General features: G+C 41.5%; 1 protein-coding gene across 13 annotated transcripts in view; it reads left to right on the forward strand.

The window, feature by feature from the left end:
* Positions 1-16,239, forward strand: part of adgrl2a (adhesion G protein-coupled receptor L2a) — a 90,806-nt gene extending 74,567 nt beyond the window's left edge. For 3 of the 13 annotated variants that reach the window (XM_029429003.1, XM_029429006.1, XM_029429004.1), the window contains 9 exons: positions 689-909; positions 1,556-1,622; positions 5,430-5,521; positions 8,008-8,176; positions 8,386-8,514; positions 9,177-9,273; positions 10,907-11,035; positions 11,755-11,772; positions 13,630-16,239. In XM_029429003.1, the coding sequence (XP_029284863.1) occupies positions 689-909; positions 1,556-1,622; positions 5,430-5,521; positions 8,008-8,176; positions 8,386-8,514; positions 9,177-9,273; positions 10,907-11,035; positions 11,755-11,772; positions 13,630-14,483 (1,776 nt within the window). In that variant the 3' untranslated portion in view covers positions 14,484-16,239. Of the gene's footprint in view, positions 1-688; positions 910-1,555; positions 1,623-5,429; positions 5,522-6,872; positions 6,918-7,258; positions 7,286-8,007; positions 8,177-8,385; positions 8,515-9,176; positions 9,274-10,906; positions 11,036-11,754; positions 11,807-13,629 lie in introns of all 13 variants that reach the window. The other 10 variants (XM_029428999.1, XM_029428996.1, XM_029429000.1 and 7 more) reach the window with 6 other exon arrangements.
* The last annotated feature ends 6,102 nt before the right edge of the window (positions 16,240-22,341 follow it).

Consider the following 22,341-nt stretch of genomic DNA (forward strand, 5'->3'; position numbering starts at 1 on the left):
TCACTTTATCTCCTTTCCCCCCCCCCAAAACAAAACAAAATACCCTTTCAGGGTGAAATGGATGAGACGTTAAGCATTGTTTGGTTCTAACCTTCTCTGCCTGTCCCCGACATGACATGAGTGGGACACCACCATTAATATAGATTACCAAGGGGCCGTGTCTTCCACTTGACAGGTCTTTTTTTTTTCTTTCTTTTTGCACTTAAAGCCATGCCTGACCCTGTATTCATACTATGTTTTTTTGTTGTCTTTTTTTCACATACACTCTCTCTAGATGTACAAAAACGTTTTTTCTTCATACAGCTGGGAATCCAAGCTTCAAACTCTGAGCTGTATGATTAAATCTACTAAATCTAACCTTACATCCAAATGGTATTTAAATTGCTGCCGTACTGATGGAAATCTAAGCATGTGCATAGCCCATGTGGTGAATGAATATTCATTACTTTTTTCATCAATTTTACTGAATGGGTCAGGCAGCAGTGGTGTCTTTTCAGCGGGTTTTATTAAAAAGACATAGGATATATAATATACAATTTTCAATAAAGAAAGCGCCATGGAGATTCATCTTGTCATGTTTAAATCATTTTCTACACAAGTTCATCTCAAAAACCTTCCCATTTTATGGAAACTGTCATCGCGTTGTTTATCCTTGTTTTTCTTTTCTTGTCCTTTGACTGTCACTCAGATTGGATGTGCGATCATCGCGGGGATCCTGCACTTCTTCTTCCTGGCTTCCTTCTCCTGGATGTGTCTTGAGGGGGTCCAGCTGTACCTCATGCTCGTGGAGGTCTTTGAGAGCGAATACTCGCGGAAGAAGTACTACTACGTGTCCGGTTACCTCTTCCCCGCCATTGTGGTCGGTGTCTCCGCAGCTATCGACTACAGGAGCTACGGGACCAAGAAAGCGTAAGTGCGGCTTTTTTTAAACAAATTCTTGGAAGTTCAGAGCAGACACGCTGGATGCTCCTCTATGTGGGGCTTACCTGCTGTGACTGTACGTGGTAGCTTTTGAAAATAAATCTACTCATCATTTCTGCCCCGGCTTTGTGTGCGTCCCTGTAGACTACACCAAAAACATTTGAGCTCCTTTTGCCAGCGATGGGCAGCTGTTCAATTTTTTATGTCATTTGAAAGTGGCTGACAGACTCAACACTGCGGTTTCAGGGGAGGCGAGCTACATTAATGCCTTTCTGCTTAAAGACCCTCCTGTGACCTCTTGTTTGTAAATGCTCTCTTAAAGAGAAGAGCACTGTGCAGAAAAAGCCTTCAGTAGATTAATGGCCATATCTCAGCTAAAACCCAGCTATCAAGAGGGGTTACATGGGGTCTTTCTTTTGTTTTTTACAACTGTTTTAATGTTCAACCGGTGAAAGGAGCGCCTGAAAGCGCTCTAAATTAAGTTAGAAATTACACACTCAATGTCATCAGCCCGAGTAACCTAATAAATAATTTCCTTCCATTAATATTGGACCACGGGAGCATAAAGAAAACGCTGATAATGTTTTCGTAGTGTGTGCTGCCCCATTCTGAAGTGTGTGTTTCTTTGTCATAGGTGCTGGCTAAGCGTGGACAATCATTTCATATGGAGTTTTATAGGACCTGTCACCTTTATCATCATGGTAAGCAGGGTTTTTTTCTTCTTCTTTTGAATACTGCGCCTGACAGAGTGAGGAAGGGACTGAGAGGGTGAGATGAAAGAGATGAAGGAGAGAGATAAAGGAAGCGAGATGGTTGAACTGAAGCAAAAGTCAGCAGGATCTTTGCTCTTCAGTCTCCTCAGCGATGACAAGTTAATTTTGTGCCACAAGACAGATTTCGAATCATCTGACAATTATCTCTGCCTCTTACCACCTGACAAGGATCAGGGATTTGTTAGTGTACTTTAACCTCACTTTCACATCACCTAATGGCCTTCCAGTTACACATTTTATGATAAAGGAACAAAATAGATTCAGAATTGCCTTTGAGGTGTAAATATTACAGCCGCACACTGTTAGATGGCAATGTTAGACTCCATAACTCCTTTTTTTTCCTCCTCTGCATTAGCCTCCTTGTGTGTTTATCCACCTACAGTAAATAGCAGATCACAGTGTTGGGGAGAAGAAGAAAAGCAAAGGAACCTCTCTGTTTGGTCAAGGACCGTGCGGGGTGAAGGACATATAGCATCATAATGACATATGTCCCATTGAGCCATGCAATTATTTACTGGTCATGACATTATTATCTCCCGCTCCATCAGAGAGGCTCAGAAGAATGAGTCCTTGGGGACCCTTACCGCCCTGCACAAAAAAAGAACTAGCAGGTGGTATTCCTCAGATACATCCTCTCAGCCCACCGCACGCATGTATTGCTTTGCCCTCATGCACACCAAGGTATGAGGGAGCCCTGCAAACTTGTCTTGCTGCTGGGCTGGGAGGACGGGTGGTATTTGTTCAGCACTGTGTTCATTATCCAGCATAATGGTTGCTACTGTATCTACAGATGCAGTAACCTTCTGTTGAACATGAAACTGACACTGAAAATATACCGGAGAGACGGGGCACACATGTCAAATTCCAGCGAGTCTCTGCACACCATTGGCAGACTGCTAGCAGCTTTCAAAGTAAAGCTATAGAGCTATTGTACAGCTCTTTGTCTGTGTGGTAACAGAATAGATAAAAGAGGAATCTGCTCGCTGGACTGCTTTCACAGTTTTCTCAAAAAGAGACATTGCCACTTGATGAAGCCTTTTAAAAATGTAGGAGGAAGTGCAAAGGCATGACGACTGTGTTGGATTGAAATGTCTTTGAGTGAATGGTGAAATGCCTGTTTTCATTGATTTTCTTTTTTCCTCTCAGCACCCGCTTTGAATGTGTTAGCTTATAATTGAGGGAAAGCCAACATTGTATTAAAACAAACATACATTTCTCCCTGTCTCAGCAAATGCTCTGTCAGCCACACAGGAATATGTTTCCTTTTCCTAAATTGGGCCCTCATTGTTTTCCAATCGCGCGTTGCTTCTATAATGATTTGCATGAAAAATGTGTCTGCAGTGGAAATGATGATCAGGATCCCGGTGGTGATGACCGGAGAGATAGAATCATGACCCTGTGAGGAGCTAATGTATTGTAGCAGAGCTAATGTGTGACAGGAATGAGGTTTTGCAGCACTGGCTCACGCATCGCACACTGCTCCTCTGTCTTTTTGAGTCAATTGTTGCACAGAATCAAAGTACTGTGGAAAGGGGCATCTCAGGGGAGCATGCAGGAGCAAGGTTTGTCTACACCATCCGTGACCCTGCTTTTTCTACAAATTGGCTTTGTCCTTGTCAATGAGGGAGAGGGAGAGGAGGAGAAAAAGGCACACGAGCACAGAGAAAAGGAGAGAAAACTTGCTGCTTTGGCTCATGTCTCGATCCCCACCTGCCACCCAGGCCATGTTTGTACCAAATAACATTGGTTTTGACCTAGGATGGTCATGCTTTCCCCTCATCCTTTAGTTTCTTCTCCCTTTTTTCTTGTTTGTTTGTTTTTTTTTTTACTCCTGGCTCAAACAGGCCATAAATACTGACTGAAAATAGAAGCTGGTGGAAGGCATTTAGATCCTTGTTCTTTGGCAGAGGTTGCCCTGTCTCTGGGCACAACGGGTATTAGCTCCATGAAAGAGGAACATGGAAGTAATGAGTGGTGGGGGGGAGCCATTAGTATGCTTGAGATAGCTTCAACACAAGGCCTCTTGGATCATGACACGTCAGGAGCAGTTCTTATCATCTGGACAGCTCCATCTGCACCTTTAATATTTTATCCCCAGCAGTTCATCTAGAGTTCAGTGTATACACACGCAGTCCACTTCAGGAAGAAAAAAGAAAAAAAAGCTTTCTCCTCAGTCCCAGTGTGGCGAGGTGCTTCTGCATGGCTTGCAGTGATGATTCAGAATCAGAGTGAAGGATAGAAGTAAGGCAGCAAGGGGGATCCCCTAGGAAGGGCTGCGAAAGCATGTCGGTGGGGGGGTGGGGGGGGCGACATGTGCCGTGCTGCTAGGTAACTTTAAAGTAGTCCCTCTCCTCTGTCTCATTGGATCCATGTCACCACTCTAGGCTGTGTGAAAGGGTTTTTCAAAGTCCTCGCCCTCCTGTCCCTCCTCCCCTCCCCCACTGTCTGACTCATACAGCCGGCTGATAGAAGTAATGGCTGATAGCTGCGAAACAAAACAGAGTTTCAGTTCCATTTGTGATATAAAAGAAGGTTCACGATTGAGGATTTTCCATTCGTCCCCTCTCCTTTTGCTGCCCGGCTCCATAAGTTGATTGCATGTGGAGGGGGTGATGTATTGATCACAGGCAGTCTTTTGATAGCGCGCTCCAGAACACGGACTATTTCTGTTTAAGAGTGAAGGGCCGCAGTCTAGGTCCAGCTCGGAAAGGCCATTGATTTATTTCATGCCCTCATACTGGCGATGCATCTCCCTTTTTCTCCTTCCAACCCTTTGCCGTTCTAAAGATGACAAGATAACACTGAAATGCTTATAAGGCTCAACCTGGAGAAAAAAAAAAGCTTAGCTTACAGCAAATGTGTTCATTTGTATGATTTTAGTTTTGTTGTGTTACTCACCTACTGATACAGGAGCTGCTGTATTCATGTTTGTTTCTGTTCCTTTGATATGCACTATTGGAGATACAAGTTTCAATTTATATTTCTTAGATATGCTGTGAGTGCTTGTACATGCTGTGACAGAGACTAGTTTTCCCCAGAATAAATGTTTTCGAAGCAGGTCTAAATTATTTGGAGCGGCTCCTTGCTAGCCCATCCAGCTTTTGTGTCTCTAAATCACGGTATTGATTTTTAAGGTACCAAATAAATGCGCTCAGAAACACAGAACATAGTATCCTTGTCTGAACGTGATATGTGCCACTGGCTCCCTTAAGATGTAATACAGTAAAACAAGCAAGCAAACGGCAGCTCTCCCTCTCCCTCTCTCTTTCTCATCTGTCCACACACACGAATCGTACAAAATATACCATGTTCCCTGAAGCCTTTTGTAGCTGGTTACACCTTATAATATTTCACTATGTGCATAAAATGATATGCAGTTGTTTTGTACAACAAGAGGGTCTCTTATTTCTCCTGCTACTTTTCATTGCCAGACTGCTGCTGTGTGGCTGTTTCTTTTTTCTTTTTCTTTTTTTTACTGTGATGGATTTTAATGCATTTCCATGCTCTTATTGATATAGAATGACACTAAATTTGGCGCCAGTCGGCCTGTCTGAGCCCGGCTGGAACAATAGATGTTTATTGGATTAGTCTGTGGACATGCAGAGATTTGAAGGCTCTCCTCTTTTAATACTTATAGACAAATTAACAGTTTCCCCCCCCCCCCCCCTCTCTGTCTGCTTTATCTTGTGCAGTACATCTTCATGAATTAACACTGCCATTACTCTGTTTTGACAGCTCAATCTCATCTTCCTGGTCATCACAATGTACAAAATGGTGAAGCACTCCACCACCCTGAAACCAGACTCTAGCCGACTGGAGAATATAAAGTAAGTAAAGGAATATACGCTGAACCCCCGCATTCTCCTGCTTATCAGCAATTTAACACTGGTGCAATTCTGCAACTACCCCCAGGAAAACTAAGGCTCTTTTATTCTTGAGATAATGATTTTCTTTTTTTTTTTTTACTTAATAATCTATCATGGGAAAAGGCATTACCTCCCCCACCTCCAAGACAAATTTCACTTCTGGACCAGCAAGCGACATTTTTTTCAGTCTGAAATGTTCCAGATTAGATGGAACTTTTACCAGAGGAATTAATTATTCTAACTCTAAAGATTTCAAATGTTACACCGTTTTTTTATTGAGACGTTTGAAATGACTTAGCTGTCATGATGAACACGCAGAAGTCGTGAGTCGTCTTTTACATCCTTTGTTGTTTTGCCCCAAGCCACTAGCCACAGAATTGCACAGGCATGACACACACACACACACACACACATCACTCCACGGCTGCAGCTTAACTATGCGCTGTTAGCTCTGTAAGGGCGGGGTACAGTGGAACAGCTACCATGTGTGTTTGCCGCTGGAACATGTCAAACCTTTTTTTATAGATCCCAGCTTCTAATCCCAGAAAAGAAAAAATTCCTTCCCTACACAACCGCCACCACCCGACCACCACCCCACCCCCACCCCACCATCCCCTTCAAGGCTTTCTGAAGTCGTCTGAACATTTATGACGTGTTGGCTTTGGGAAGGAAAATAATGTTTTTCTGAAGCACTAATTGTTTTGTTTTGTTTTTTTTGCACTTCTGTGAAAACAATATTTATTGCTGTTTACTGCATGTCTCTTCCATTTGGGGTTATATGGTTTTGTAGCTCGCAGTAGCACAGCATCGTGTCAGTTTGCACCATTATGTTACGTATTTCAACTTCCACCACTCTTCGCTATTTCCAAGCAGTGCTTGTTATTTTTCATTTTTCCTTAATGAATGTGTGAAACGTTACAGCACTGTGGTAAAAATGCAATCAGGAAGAACTGTCAAAAAAAAAGGGCTTATTTAGACTTCTGGGTTTATTTGAGATAGACTACTCCCTTATCAAGGAAACCACAACCGGACACATTTACTGAACATGGAGACACTCAACATAATGTGCATTTGTACTTGGATGTTAGAAATGTTTTTGCTTAGACGTGTTTATTCTGCAGAAATACATTGTGTATTAATAGCTGTTTCCCTGTGGTCTTTTTCTTTTGTTTTTTTTTTCGTGCCAAGGTTTGGTCTGAAAGTCAGTTTAGCACCAGTGTCATTGCATGTTGCATGTGAAGGCAAAGTTAACGCACACCCTTTCTCTTCCCCTATCATTCTCCTCCTCTCTCTGTTCTGCGATCCGCACCAGTAATTATCGCGTTTGTGACGGCTACTATAATACAGATTTGCCTGGGTAAGCTTTTACTATACACCTCCAGATAATTTCACACACACACACACACACACACACACACACACACACACACACACACAACACCACCCATGCATACAATAGCATACATGCAAATTCAACCACAGACAATGTGATCTCGCCAAATGCTTCACACACACACTTTTGTAATTGAATCATCAACAGCAAAATCTACAACTCTCAGTTTGACCGTTAATTTCATTGCCTCTCGTGATTTCCCTTGGATCAAAGTTGAAGATATCTTACTCAAATGCCGACTAACCCCGCTGTTATGCGCTCTGATCTAATTGTGTTTCTCTCTTCCTGCTTATCATGCTCTCTAGCTATGAAGATAATAAACGGTTTATCAAGTAAGGACATGTTTCCCAGAAGTCTCCTCTTCAGCTTGTAGTTGGTCCTCTCTCCTCGTTTATACTTTCTTTCTTTCGCCGGTCCATCCTCTCCTGCTCCTACTGCAGCTTCAAAGCTACTCATCCACTGTCGTTGTGACTGTTCACTTTCACCCTGTCCGTCATCTTGAAATCCAGTGTTGTTTTTGTTGTGTGTTTGAGCGCTGAACTTTGACCGCTGCTGGTGTCTGAAGGCTCCACAGGACCTTCACACACAAGGCGGAGAGTCTCCTTTTTTTCCTTGAACTCTTTCCACATCTGCCTAGTCTTCCAGCTCTGATAACACACTCCCTAGATAAATATTGAGTAAATGATAGTATCAAACGCCTTTAGCTTATTTTGAAACTCGCTGTGCTTTCTGATTATGCTATACTGTATGTTCTAACACATAAAAAGTTATTTACAGAAAACCAGATCAAGGTTTTTGCTTCCTTCTTGTCTGTTTGACGACAGGAACTGCATTGGAGTTTGGGCTGAGAGTGTGTGTGTGGGAATGGGTTGTGGGGATGGAATAGGTGTCGTTTGTCATTTTATGGTTTTCCTCTCACGTGGTTTACAGCTTTTTTCCTAGTTTCTCATAGTTATGGTGATTGCAAATCCCACTCATCATCGTCCCCGATCCCTAAAATGCCTCTCATGCTGGATTCCACCTCTCCCTGTGTTTGTTTTCTGCCATCCTTCAGATCCTGGGTCATGGGTGCGTTCGCGTTGCTGTGTCTGCTGGGTCTCACGTGGTCCTTCGGTCTCTTCTTCATCAATGAGGCCTCGATTGTCATGGCATACCTCTTCACCATATTCAACACCTTCCAAGGAATGTTCATCTTCATTTTCCACTGCCTTCTCCAGAAAAAAGTAAGTTTCTTCGTCACCCGTGGTGCTCAAAGCCAAGTGATTTTTCTCCCAAGGTGAATGTGAACAGATCTTTGCACCAGAATGCATAATTCACAGAGCACCACACACTGATATAAAGAACAAACACTGCTTGCTTCAAGATCTTGGCTAAGTCATATGTAAAGTCAACAATGTACTGTAGGTAAACATTCGGCTGTTTGCTCGCGCAGGTCCGCAAAGAGTACAGCAAGTGCTTCCGCCACACGTACTGCTGCGGAGGGCTGCCGACTGAGAGCTCACACGGTTCTACAAAGACTTCCACTACACGGACCAGCGCACGCTACTCTTCTGGTACACAGGTAGACAAGCAGCTTCTTACAGTTTTACATTTTGATGCTCGGCGAGCCTTTGGAGCATCAAAATATAGAAGGACACAGTGTTTAAAGAACTGCTCATGAGAGTGTACTTTCTATCATGAGGAGTATCATGCATTTTAGCCCCCGAGTCAGATCAAGTGACACAAACATGCATGAGTACCTTTCTTCTGTTCTGCTCCCTTTAGCACTTGCTTTTATCTTTTTTTCTCACTAACGTCATGTGCATGGGAAATAGTACTGCACTCTTTAAAGAGCATTGCAAGCACATTTTACTGCGGGAAAAGCCTGAAATTACCCACAAAATAACACCGAACAACATATTTGCTTTATGCCTTTGTTGTTAAAGGCTAATAGCCCTTATTAGACAATACCTCCAGATGTACTAGTCCTTAAAGAGAAACTTCCCTATTATGCTTTAACCTCCAGCCTTATTTTAGGCACTCGTGACTGGAGCCAAAGTAATTCATTAGTTTTGAAAGAGACGTACAGAGGAAGTGAGCATTAGTACTGCCCTTGCCTCACTGCATACTAGTATGCACGTGAGGAGTGGTGAAGTCAGTAGTTTGTACATAGAGAATAAATGAAAGTCAAAGGTGAGCGGGCTTGTTTAAAGTCCTAATGACTGTCCCTTGTTGACCTGACAGAGTCGTATCAGGAGAATGTGGAATGACACCGTAAGAAAACAATCTGAGTCCTCCTTTATCTCAGGTGACATCAACAGCACCTCCACCCTTAACCAAGGTCAGTTCACACCTCATTTCTCTCCACATGCACACCTATGCACACATTTCATCATCCAGCTAAAAATAGCTCCTTCAAGTTCCAATGCTCTCAAACCGCCGTAGAGGATTCCTAATCGTGATAAATGCCTTCAGCTTGAAAAGACAGAGCTGTATGGTTTAAAAAAAAAAAAAAGATGTAGACTTTAGTCTGGTCTCTCTGTTCTGCCAACGAAGGATTACAAAAATCCGTTCTCAAATACTCTGTGCGCCGTGATCCTGGCTGCTAACGTCAGTCTCAAATTGGGGCAAGAAGAAGAGCGTTTTTATTTAAGTGCTGGCTGTCTAAAGTCCATAACCAGACTCAGGGGGAACATAAACAGAACTAAAAACAGGGAGGACAAAAAAAAGTTTTATTTCAGCAAAATCTTAACACGCGGGAGAGGCCATTTGTTGCCTGGCATGTAAGGTGACCTCTGTTACTTTACAGGGGGATTTATGAGGGCGGGAGAGAAAAAAAACTGTCATTTATTATTTAGCTTGAGCACAAATATGATGATGAGAAGATGATGTTCAACTCTAACTGACCTGGAGTGCTTAGTGTGTTGTTAGGCTTTCTGCTGCCTCTGAAATGGCTTTTCAAGCATGCGAGAGAAAAGAGGGTTTACACCGAGGTGGTTTCACTCCCTTCTTTGCCCTCCTCTGACTGCTGTCGCTGACGCTCTTTGCCTTCCCCTTTCTTTTTTTTGCTAACACTTCACACAAGGCAAAACATTACACCTTGGGCTTTGAAGCACATTTTGACTTACCCATAGAACTGTAACAATACAGAAGTAGGCCTTTTTTGTTCTCCTACAGTATTGATTGCTGGAGATGTTAATGTAAAGGTTGGATATTGATCACTCCGGGGTGTATTAGCCTAGTTACCCTGGAGAGTCAGTGCTCTATAAGAAGGCTCTATCTCCTGGAAGCACTTCCCCCGTCATTAAAAACATCCCTGGAGACTTCCCAACATGACAGATGGCATTTAACACAGGTGATAAATGGCAGTGGAAATACCTCAGATCCTTAAAACACACCGCAAGGGAAAAAACTGAACATAACATGAGGTTTGGAAGGAAACGGCAAAATTTGAGTCTAAATAAAGATTTTGATATGAAAACTTGGAAGGATTATGCTCTTTGTCTCAGAGGAGATTTTATATTTGGACCTGATTCAAACAGTAAAACCTTTTCCCAAGGTTTGTGCTATTTTGGAAAGATTATACGTAAACATGACTTGCATGAATATGCAGTAATGAGCACAATGGGTTGGAAATTGGATCATAAATAAATGGATTATGAATGACCTGCAACACACATAAGCAATTAACTTAAAAGAGGAACCTAAAGGTTGCTAAATGAGACGAAGAAAGTTGGCACATGTAGAAGTAGGTTGGTTTCTTGCTTCTCCCCTGTTGCTTCTTAAACTTTAATCTTTATTCTCAAATTCAAAATAAACCCCCTAGTTTCAGATTTTTGGCAGACACCCTGGGTGACACCACACGCCTCAACAGACAAAGTTGCTGAACATTTCATTTCTCTTCTCCATGAATCTTTCAATCACTGTCAGCTGACTGCGCCAAACTTAACTCCTCTTCTGTCTTGCCACTCCAGGAATGACCGGGAATTATCTACTAACAAATCCTCTTCTTCGACCACAAGGCACTAACAACCCTTATAACACCTTACTGGCCGAGACAGTCGTATGTAACACCCCCACGGCTCCAGTGTTTAACTCGCCAGGTGTGCTTACTTAATACTTTCACCTGCATTCAGGCTTTTCTTCTCTCTTTGCCTCCTTTCTTTTCTCTCCCTCTTTGTCTCTTTAGTTGAGTGTACAGCAGGCCAAATGAAAAGCAGGATGTTCTGCAGTATCGCCTTTCCTTCTCAATCATTGTCTCCCAAATACTTGATACAGTACATACTGTGTACGCACATGTTTTCATGTAGAAAAGAGATTTTTTGCGGCTCGTCCCGACGCACCCTCTGTGTTCTCGTATTTCTCTTATCCAAAATCCGAACGGGACATAATGATTAAGATGGGAAAGAGATACTACATGTTCTGCCTTGAGAGAATGTAAACAGTGGTGTAGACCTGAAGCTGTAGTATAAACTGCATGCTTATTAAGATTTATGCTCCTGAATTTGTCAGGTGATTTGTTATTGTTTTGTGTGTTTTAAGAGGGAGCTTTCCCCTTAAAACATGTTCAAGTGCAAGCAAAATCTATGTTTATGCAGGTCGACTTCATGCAACCTTTGCATTACGTTGTCTGTGTGTAGATATTTTTGATAATAGCTGATACACATAAGAACCTTTTTAAAAATCACTACATCTCAATTGCACATGACATTGAATCATATATCACACTGTGTGAGACTGTGCTGCAATTATGTGTGCTACTTTGAAACTGAAATGGCATCTTTTGTCATGTTTTGTGCTTTTCCCCTGTGCTTCCCTCTAGTGACCTACAGAGAGACAAGTATGGGAGTAAAACTTAACTTTGCCTATCAAATGTAAAAGAAATTCAGCATGCTTTTTTAAAAACAACCAACACCCTGGCACAATCACTTGGTTTACTTTAGGCCATTAACACACACTCAGTGAGCAAGTGGTTCACAAAATTATTCACCCAAATTCTACTCTAATCTGAACAGAAATGAAAGATTTATCTCGCCATTTGAAGGGTTTTTCAAAGATCTGACAGCTTTATCGCGAATGCCCATTACTCTGCTTCTCTCTCTTCTGCTTAATTTGTGATTTTAACCGACCAAACAAATCTGTTGCTTTTTCTGGCAGAAACAAGCATTTATCAGAGAGGTTTCTTTTTCTTTTTTCTCTCTTTTCTTTTCTCCCAAAATGTCTGTCCTCCTGCGGCATTCAGCAGGTCTCAATGTCCAGTAGTATTCCCCTCACACCGTTCTAGACAGCACCTGTCTGGACACTAAATTGCCTCCTAGCAGGCACAGACACTTGGATGTCATGGCAGCAGCTGTTTAATTTCCCTATATTCCCTCTTTTTCTCTTTTCCCCTAATTTGTCAATATGCTCCGTAGAAGCGGCGCTTTTCACATGCCTCCTACAATCTCGATCACTCCCCTTTTTTTTCCCCGACAAAGACAAACGTAGCTGTAAAATATCCCATTAGTCTTCATCATAATTCTTTACATCTGTTGTTCTTCAGGGAGGCATGTTAGCCATAGCAGAGCACATTTTCCTTTATCTCCTCTCTCAATCACGGCATAGCTAATATTAATCTTTTTTTTCGGCTGTTTTCCATGACCTCCATGCTTTGAGAAATTCCTAACATGACTGCGTCTGACCTCTGCAGCGGCTGTGTTATTCTTGAGCTGTTCTGCTAGTGACCGGGGTCTCACTGGGAACTGTCACTGTGACGGATGCCAAGTGCTGGGCTGCGGGCGAGCTCTGACCTTTGCCAGCTTTGGGTACACAAGCTGCCAACTAATGGACAGAAAGTGTACCAACACAAGCAGAAAAACTGAGAAAAGAAACATCTACAAAAAAAGTAGCTGTTAGCTAATTCATAAAAGTAAAAGCTATTTAATGCTTGTTTGCTTTATTTGCTGAACCCTTGCTCTTGCTAAGTTGCAGTTAAGACTTTTACTTTACGTTTTGTTGTTCTTTTGAGTGATTCTTCTTCATGTTACAATAAATCATTTTACTTTCTTTTGTACATCAGCTGCTCTTAGACCAGATAGCCTGAGCAGACAGACATGATGTGAGTTGTCTAAAGTGAGTCTTTTCACCTGCTGTGTGTGGTGATGGTGGAGTGCTGCTTGTGGGCTCCCCTTGTAGTGAGAACAAAGATGGCTGTCCCATGTTGATACATGACTACTTCCCCTCTGTCTGTGTCATCTTTTTCCCATCTCTGTCCTTTTCTTTCCCTTGGCACATCCAACCTATTAGTTGCTAGAAAACCTGTAAGTGTCGTAGCTTGCCCGTTTGTGGCTTCATACTTGTGGACATCTACTTTTGCCCGGTGTGTTGTGATGGTCATTACTGTTCCTTAATGTTGTTTGGGATCTTTTTCATTGCTGTGTCACTTTAGTGGCAGACTAAAACGCACAATGCTCTGCTTATTGTAAAGCGATTTTGAAAAGGGAAAGTCAAAATGTATATGTGAGAAAGTAAAATGATTTCTCATTGCATGCATGTGTTAAGGATTGTGCCTAACTAACGGATTTACAGCATGGCTTAATTTGACTTGAGTTTTCTATGTGAAACTGCATCCTAAACAGCATTAAAGTTTTGTTCCTTTATTTAATGGTTATTAGTGTTGACTAATGTAAAATCCCCTCACATGTCCCTCTCTTTCCAGGGCACTCACTGAACAATGTGGTGAGGGATACAAGTGCAATGGATACTCTACCGCTAAATGGTAACTTTAACAATAGCTACTCGCTCCGCAATGGGGACTTTGGCGACAGTGTGCAGGTAGTAGACTGCGGCCTCAGTCTGGACGATGCTGCCTTCGAGAAAATGATCATCTCCGAGCTAGTACACAACAACCTGCGTGCCTGTAACAAACTCCACCATCAGCAACAGCAGCAGCACCACAGTTTACATCATCCGCCCCACCACCAACAGCCCCCGCAATACCACCATCACCACCACACGGAGCGGGCTCCGCCCAAGGTGACGGTGGTAGGCGGCAGCAGCAGCAGCGAAGACGACGCCATCGTAGCCGACGCTTCGTCTTTGGTGCACGTGGGCGACACGGTGGGCCTTGAGCTGCACCATCAACAGGAGCTGGAGGCGCCGCTCATCCCCCAGCGGACTCACTCGCTTCTGTACGCACCCCAGAAGAAGGTGAGGACCGATGGGGGAGTTGAAACCTTTGTCAGCCAGCTGACACCCACAAACCCCGACGACGATAGTCTGCAGTCCCCGAACAGAGACTCCTTGTACACTAGTATGCCTAATCTGAGCGACTCCCCATTACCCGAGAGCAGCCCCGAAGTGGTGGAGGACCTGTCCCCCTGCAAGGGGAGCGAGAATGAGGACGTTTACTACAAGAGCATGCCTAATTTAGGGTCTGGCCACCAGCTCCAGGCCTATTACCAGATAGGCCGAGGGGGCAGTGATGGTTACATTATTCCTATTACTAAAGATGGCTGCATCCCTGAAGGCGATGTACGGGAAGGACAGATGCAGTTAGTGACAAGCCTTTAAATGTATTTAAATCATCCCCCAAACCTCTTCCTGCCCTTTTGCAGCCCTGACCTCTTGGAGGACACACTAGTGAAAGGAAAGGAAGTGTTAGTTTTATTTTTGAAGAGAGCGTAGAAGCCCCGTCATGCACACTATACATTTACAAACCATCCTCCTCGATCTGCATTGCCATCTCCTTTTCCCCAAACATGCCACTCTTCCTACCTTCCCTGCAGACCGACAGACTTTGTGCACAGCGATGGCAGTGCAAAGTTTTAATGAGACTGTACATAAAATGCAGAGTCAAATTTCAATTTTAAGAGACAAGCCAACTATGTATTTAAATGTGCTGCTGCTGTTGAATAATTGAGAAAAATTTAAGGTACGAAAACAAAAAAAAAGACAAAAAAAAGAAACATTACTGGCTACATCATATCAGCAATTTCCCGGTCAAAAGGTTGTACATACACTCCCCAACATCCTCGTTGAAGCCTGTTTTTTTTGTATTATTGTAAACAAAACAACACCCCTGGACCAGGACGTGGACTCTGTTTGTAAAATGTTCCTGATCAGACTGTTCGAAAAGGAATATAAGGTCCTGGTTGCCCAGAGTCGCTCTCCATCACCACGAAGTTTGGATTGTATAACCACTAGCAATCAAGCCCCCTGGCCTTATATTTTCTCAACTGTACATTGAACTGTTGTCAAGGAAAATGGCTGAAATATATATTTTGTTGTATTGCTAGTGTAATATAAAAAAATCATGGGAAAGCGTAAATATGAAGAAAACTTTTAATTGCAAAATTTAACTTTTGAGAAACTATTGTGTAGAAGTTGCACATATGTTATACAGTGTGTTTATGGATTCCAACACTTCATTCATGGTAGTATGTTTGAACGTAAAGGCTTATAAAAAGAAAGGAGGATTCAACAAATTACAAAGATGCATTATCACTTTTTTCCACTTGTGAACAGTGTTTTTTGCTTAATGAGTTCCATTGATATCGGCCATCAAAATATGTCTTTTTGATTTTGCCAAAGTGGCATTACTTCAGTAGGATGGGAATACAAAAACCCAGTTAAAGTGATTTATGAATTGCACATATTTGTGTATTTCTGAATGAAATAGATCTTTTGAACAGTCATGGCCGAGTGATGGTCAAGGGCAACTGAAATGAAACCGACTTTTGACAATAAAGTTTCTATCATAAATGTAGTTCTTCCGCTTGGGTTTGGACATTTTATTTATTAAAATCTTTCCAAAAAAATAAATGGGGAAATGTGTGCATATTTTCCAGCACTGGTTAACATGCTGTACTGTAGCTCATGTTTTTTATGTAAACATGTTACCAAGGGGCTCATCACTTAAGACTGATGTAAAGTTCAACACTTGTATAACAAATAAAATAAATGTGAGATTTTTTTGTCAAATGCCAGTTGCTTTTTAATGCTTTGTGTTTTTGGTACTATTTGAAAAAAACAGGTTTATTTATTTTGCTATGGACAAAATACACTTTTGACTCAGGTTATAAGTACGTCCCGAGCAACTTGAAAGGTAAAATTGGTGAATTTGTATTGTGTGGGATTTATTTGCTTTTTGTTCTGCTTTTTCTTCAATTGCTGCAGAGTAGAGAGAGCTCATTTCACCGTATGTGTTAGAGAAGCCAAATCTTTCCACGTGATTCAAAGATGAGAAACTCAGGTAGGAAAATTGCATTGTAAATGTTCCTCTGTGTGGTTGTAACACTAATAAAGGTTCAAAAATGACACTGGTTCACAGCATTGTCCACTTAGTATATTATTGAATGAGCTCTAGTCCTGGCACCATTAAAAAGCCCGGCACTACAGAAATCTTGTAAGATGTTGGCTTTAATGCCGTGTGGGAGTATAAATGTGTCCATGGACCTAACAAGAGGTCAATGTTACACTTGGCTGCGGTTGTAGAAATATATTACACATTATGTCCGAGTATGACACGTATTTGCTCTAATTAATGTCTGCTGCCGAAGCCCACAGTCAGTTCCTATACGCTTTATGCCGCAGGTAATGCTAATTTACGAAGCATTTTAATATAACACCAGTTGAGGCAGAGTGACAGCTCTCAGCGGGGTGGCTGGAAATTGCAGTGTTTACCATTTGGCATTGAAGGAAATGACTCAGAACTTAGCAAAAATGCACTTTACGTCAGAGCCGGTGCACATAATGCTGTGTGGGCTGCGTGTTGTTTTGACTTTTTCCACAATTATGTGACATTGTGTGCAATTATCTGAGGCTACAAATTGTCAGAGAAGAATTATGTTCTTTTTGTGTGATCTCTTGTACAGACCCCTTGAATGTCAGTTAGGAATCAAGTGTTGAGGTGATTGTTGAATGTTTGAAATGGCAGACATAATGTCGTGCATAATAATGAGACAGAAAATCATATTGATTTCCATCCTGCATTGTTAAATGTGCAGCACTCTGTATAAGAGCCCCAAAGAATTATTTTAAAAATATTTACAAATGAAAAAAAAAATAGTTTTACAGTAACAATTGTACTGTAAATTGGAAGAAAAGTAATTATAAAGAGACAATTCATTTGAACAAATAACTTCCCCAACTTAGAAGAAAAACCCGCCTTTTGTGTACAGTGTGCTGTGTTATACTTCAAAGTCTTCTCTGCAGTAAACAAGAAATGTGTCTTTGTCAAAAGTTATTCGAACCTTAAATGTTGTCTTCAGCACAAATCACATAAGTCACTTCTCACCAGCATTTTCTGTTTACCTAAAAAAGAAAAGACAACTCGTCAGTGCAGGATTCTGAATAAACTGTAAAATATGAAGTCCACATTAAGAGCAAAATCTAACATTTCTCCACTATAGGTATGTAGTCGCTCTCCTCAAATATATATAGACAAACAAATAATTGCCAACCCCTTTCTCACCCCTCTCTCTAACTGCAGTTTGTTTATTCTAACACCGTGACCTTAGACGAGGATAAACCTGGCTGGTAAGCAGGTTTATTTTCATTATTAAGGGCTGGGAAATATGAGCTTGGATCGGCTATTTGTCTGTGACAGGGAATGTGGACTCGGCACCCTCTAGCTTTGCGTGTGGCCTTCTCCCCATGCAAGAGCCTCTCTAATTCCCGTCTTTTGCTCAGGGAGAGACTCGCCCTTTGTCAAACATTGATTCAGAAGTAGGCCAGGAGCCGAGGGGCTGAGAGCTCGGCTGCTCCCACAGAGGAGCAAGTCGGCCCCTGGAAACCGATGTAGAGAATACTGTCAGCAGAATCAGGGTGAAACTGCTAAAGACGGATGTGTTGTTGAGTAAACAGAGGCATGAGACTAATGTGCGACCAAACATGGATATTTATGATTGTCGAGTCAGAGGTAATTCTCAGGATCTGAGGAATTTCCGTAGTATGTGATGCAATTGCATGAAAGAGATTTTCCTGTTGATGAAAGATTGAATAATGTGTGGCTATATTTTTTTCCTAATCCCAGAATGCACTGAAGGTCTCCCACATGTGTCTGGTATGGTACTTTGGTCACACACAGATTTCATGAACATTTAATGAATCTTGTGAGTCGACACCCCTACATTAACACAGAAAACATCAATGTTTATATGTATTGTGTAATCCTCCAGTCCAAATAATCCCAAATTTAATTAAGAACAAATGTTTAGGTCTTTGGCCATTTTTGCAAGTTTACATTCATGCAAAAGCTGAGTTTAAGAAGTTCCATCTCAAACCCTTAGTGATTTCTTTGAGGTTATCAGTAATAGCGACGGCTGCAGTAACTCCTGTGAACGGTAAACACAGTGCCAATTATAGATGCCATCAACATGGATGAAAGTGATCGTGTACAAGCAAAGGAAAACCTCTCAAGCCACAAACAGTAACTGGCAATGCAAAAGTAACTTCCCAAACTCTTGAAGTCAAAGGGGACCCTTTAATGGCTCACTCTTTTCGTGCCCCAGCCTCTTTTGTCCTGTCCCCAACTTCAAATGTGCAGATTTGCGGCCCATGGGCGACTTAGATCCGGTCTCGTCGAGGTGAAAAATCCAATTAACCTGCAGCTCCAGCTGCCTTCGTTATAATTCCCTCCCATAATTATGAAATTACCAGATGCAGGATTTCAAATGAAAAAAGGATGAGAGCGACTGGCTCAGAAAAAAAAGATGAAATAAGCTATTCCCTGCCAGTATACAGAGTTCCAATCTACCTCAAGGGGGAACAGCTAATTCTTATGACTGGGTTTGAAGGTGAGACCTGCAGAAGCACTTGTAATCAGAATAAGAAATATCCAAACAAAGGATGAGGATGGTTGGATCTTGAAATAGCAATTGAGATAAATGGATACACTCTTGCATGTTATGCATGCAGACTTCTGAAGTGACAGTATATAAATACACCGTATAAACCTACACTACTCAGAGTAATGTATCAAAAAAATAGTGTCTCTGTAACCGCTGTGGGATCTCTGGTACAGATGCTTATTCTGGTGGAGTATATATTACTTAAGAGGTAAGGATGAAACAAGACACTAACGAAACGAAACACCTACACCTTTCAGCTTCCTGCCCTTTTCTTCAGGGTTTTCAAACTAGACCTAGATAATGAGCATCAGTGATGTACAGTATATGGCCATATATGCAACGTATGAAGTTTTTTTATTGCATTCAAACCATGTAAATAATTTAAAAAAAAAAGGGATTGAGAATGTTGCTTTAAGTTCTGAGAAAAAAAAACCTCAATGCCCAGACTTTAATATTTTTCAAAGAGCTACTGTGTCTCACCTTGCCCTGAGTGCAGGCCCTTTCATCGCAAAACACAATGAGATTCTGCTCACTAAATATTAAAACCCTGAGCTACTGGAGCACATAAAATGTCATTCATTGCTCTAATATATCTAATTCAGGATCTGGTTTCCTGCAAACACCAAGAAAACATTTAACTCTTATGCTGTAAGACGAACATATGTTGTGGCTCATTGAGATGCATGATGATTAGAATGGCTGGACAGGAAGGAAACAGAAAATATATAGATCATTTAGAGACCTGCTTGACAACACCATTTGTGTTTACATGAAGTTATAAGTCACAAAGAATCTTTTACTGTAAATTCTAATATTATCTACTGACGCATTTATCAGGGATATTTCTGTCTAATGCGTGCAGTATATTACACATCAGAAACATCAAATAGCGTATAACACAATTTCCTCACGTAATGTTGTGAGTAATCACATTGTTTCTCGGTAAATGGGCACGATGCATTCTGTACTCGTGTTCAGCTCCTTCGCAGCAGAGAGAGACTCTCTTATCAGTAAATCTAAAATTTGTCTGATAAACTCATTGGCACTCGCTGGAGGGAAGCCTGGAGCAATAACTATGGGATCTCCTGTCGTGCACAAGCTTCTGCAGGCCAATATAGATAACTCCCACTCACAATGCACCTACTGTATGCTGAGACTCATGCAAACTAATCCATTATGCTGCTTTATCACACAGCAGCAACAATTCTATTCATCATTTGGAGAGAAGAGAAGGAATATGTAAAACTTAATGGCCGCTCACCTACACTATTTGTTTCCATCTTTACACTCAAAACGCTGTTGTTATTGTAATAAGCACTTTAAATCTCAAATCGAAGCGGGCCAGCAATCTCGTATATCTACATTTGAACAAAGCCTATCACAGACACAACAGAAGTTGCATTTCCTCGCAGGAAGATATGATTGTTCCAGCTGCAGAATAGATGAAATGTAAGAAGGACTGTCCTGTAACTGGAAAACCAAAGGTTCAATAATCAATGTGTGTCCATCAGCCACCATTTCTCCTTTCAAATAAACTTTGAGCAACATGCTGAGCCTCTGCCTGTTCTCTCTGTGCCCTGACAGCCTTCATAAGAGCAGGTAATGCTTAACATATTTATTAAAAGATTAAATATAACTAACAATCATATGGGGATTACGTGAACGAAGCAACCATACAGTTCTGACTACCAGCCATTGCCTCCTATTTGGTTCATCTTGAAAAATGGATGAAAAAGCCTTGAAGGTCACTTTCAAAGCATCAGGCAAACACGTGAGATATTCCCTGCTCGCTACAATGCATCTTATCTAATACTTTAGCCAAATAAAAGAGAATGAATAATATGTAAAACTTGCTCAAAAGTATTTTATACCAGTAACTGCATGCTGCTATAATGTCTAATGAAAACATTAATTTGAGAATTGTAAGTGTTGCGGAATCTATATGCAAAATTATGCATTGTAATTTATTTTTTAAATGATTAAAGCATCAAGATGTATCGATTGGACCGGCCATGTCTCATAAAAACACCTTGCCTGGGAATCATTCGCAGTGGGACATAAATGAGATCCATAAAGCAGATGAGGGGCTGAGGTACTGTGTTTATAATTGATAAGTAGGGGGGGAAACAGTTGACCTTGAGTACAGGTGTGCAGTGCAACTGAATATTGATTCAGAGTTTCCTTGCTGGTGGCGAAGGTGCAAGGAGACTGAAGACAAGATATAAAATATATTATGAATGTCTCTATTGGACTGTTTCTCATTAAGATTCAGTAGGGCATTTGGCAGAAGAACCTTGTCATGCTAATCCTGGCCAAGTAGTCCCACAGGGTCCCCGCAACTGTGAGCGAGCATACATCTCGAAGAACACACTTTTTTGTCCGTGATCTTTGTCATCTTGCTTCCATTGCCTTTGTGTTGTCATTGTCCTATTTGTGTAGTAGTTTGTCTTAGTCAAATAATCTGTTAATGGCACCAAAATGCACAGCGTGCTCCACTTCTCTTTTCAGTTAAGAGAGAGAAATCGTTTTCAATGCATATATTCTTTTGAGGATTAGTACGGATTCAACAAGTGTTATAAATGACAGCTTTTTGTGAAACAATTTGGGTTCAGTTATTATTATTTGATGAATAACCATGCTCATCCTAAAACAATGAAAGAGGGAACGATAAATCCATCTGAGAAAACTAAGAGATGAATATACTGTATTTATGCTGTATATATTTAATGTCTACTGAGCTGCAGGTCACTTTCAATATAGCATGAATGAAGTGTTGTGAGATCTAATCTGATTTCATTTTATTAAAATGAGAATGCATTTCAAGGAATGAAATGGACTTTTTTTTTTTTTTTAACAGTTTATTTCATCATGCACAGAGCACCGCCCGACTATTTGTAAATATAGATTTAATCGAAGCTCTGCAAATTTGAATAATCAATTCGGAAAATAAAGAAACAAGAAGCAGCTTTAAAAGTTCAATGTGTAAGATACCCCATAATGTAAACTTAAACTATTAAAACAATTAACTAACATTATCAACAGAATGTGAAGAGGTACAGTTTTGACGTTATGTCAAAGACTTCTATGTGTTTTGTTGCAGAGATATCTACTGAAATCAGCATCTAACTGACTAGTGCCGCTCCGACCAGTCTTGTAATACCACATGTTCCTCTAGAGGCGATAGTGAGTCACTGTAGCGGCAGTCTGCCCTCAGTCCAGAGGGAGAAGAAGTATAGCTGACTAACTCACTTGTAAATATTACAGCCATGTTCCATGTTTTATAGTTTGTTTATTGAATTACATTCAAATAACCTCCACCTCGCTTTGTCCTCTCAGCTGCCAGGAGGCTGTTTCACTGTGTCGCTGTTGTCGGCAGCCCCGGGAAAAGGCGTAGCTTCAGTTAGCAGTTAGCTGAAGTTCAGCCACAGCACCGGGGAACTGCAGACTCCCTGTTGCTGCCGTTACACAGGTCCACCAGCCCGCTGTGACTGTCGGCGCTGGGGCTTTTTCTGGCTGAGCTCAAGTCTCTTCGGCAGCTGATGGAGGCTCCGTCTGACGGAGGCGGCTCCCGAGTGCCG

This window comes from Cottoperca gobio, chromosome 4 (genome assembly GCF_900634415.1).
Source record: "Cottoperca gobio chromosome 4, fCotGob3.1, whole genome shotgun sequence".
NCBI lineage: Eukaryota > Metazoa > Chordata > Actinopteri > Perciformes > Bovichtidae > Cottoperca > Cottoperca gobio.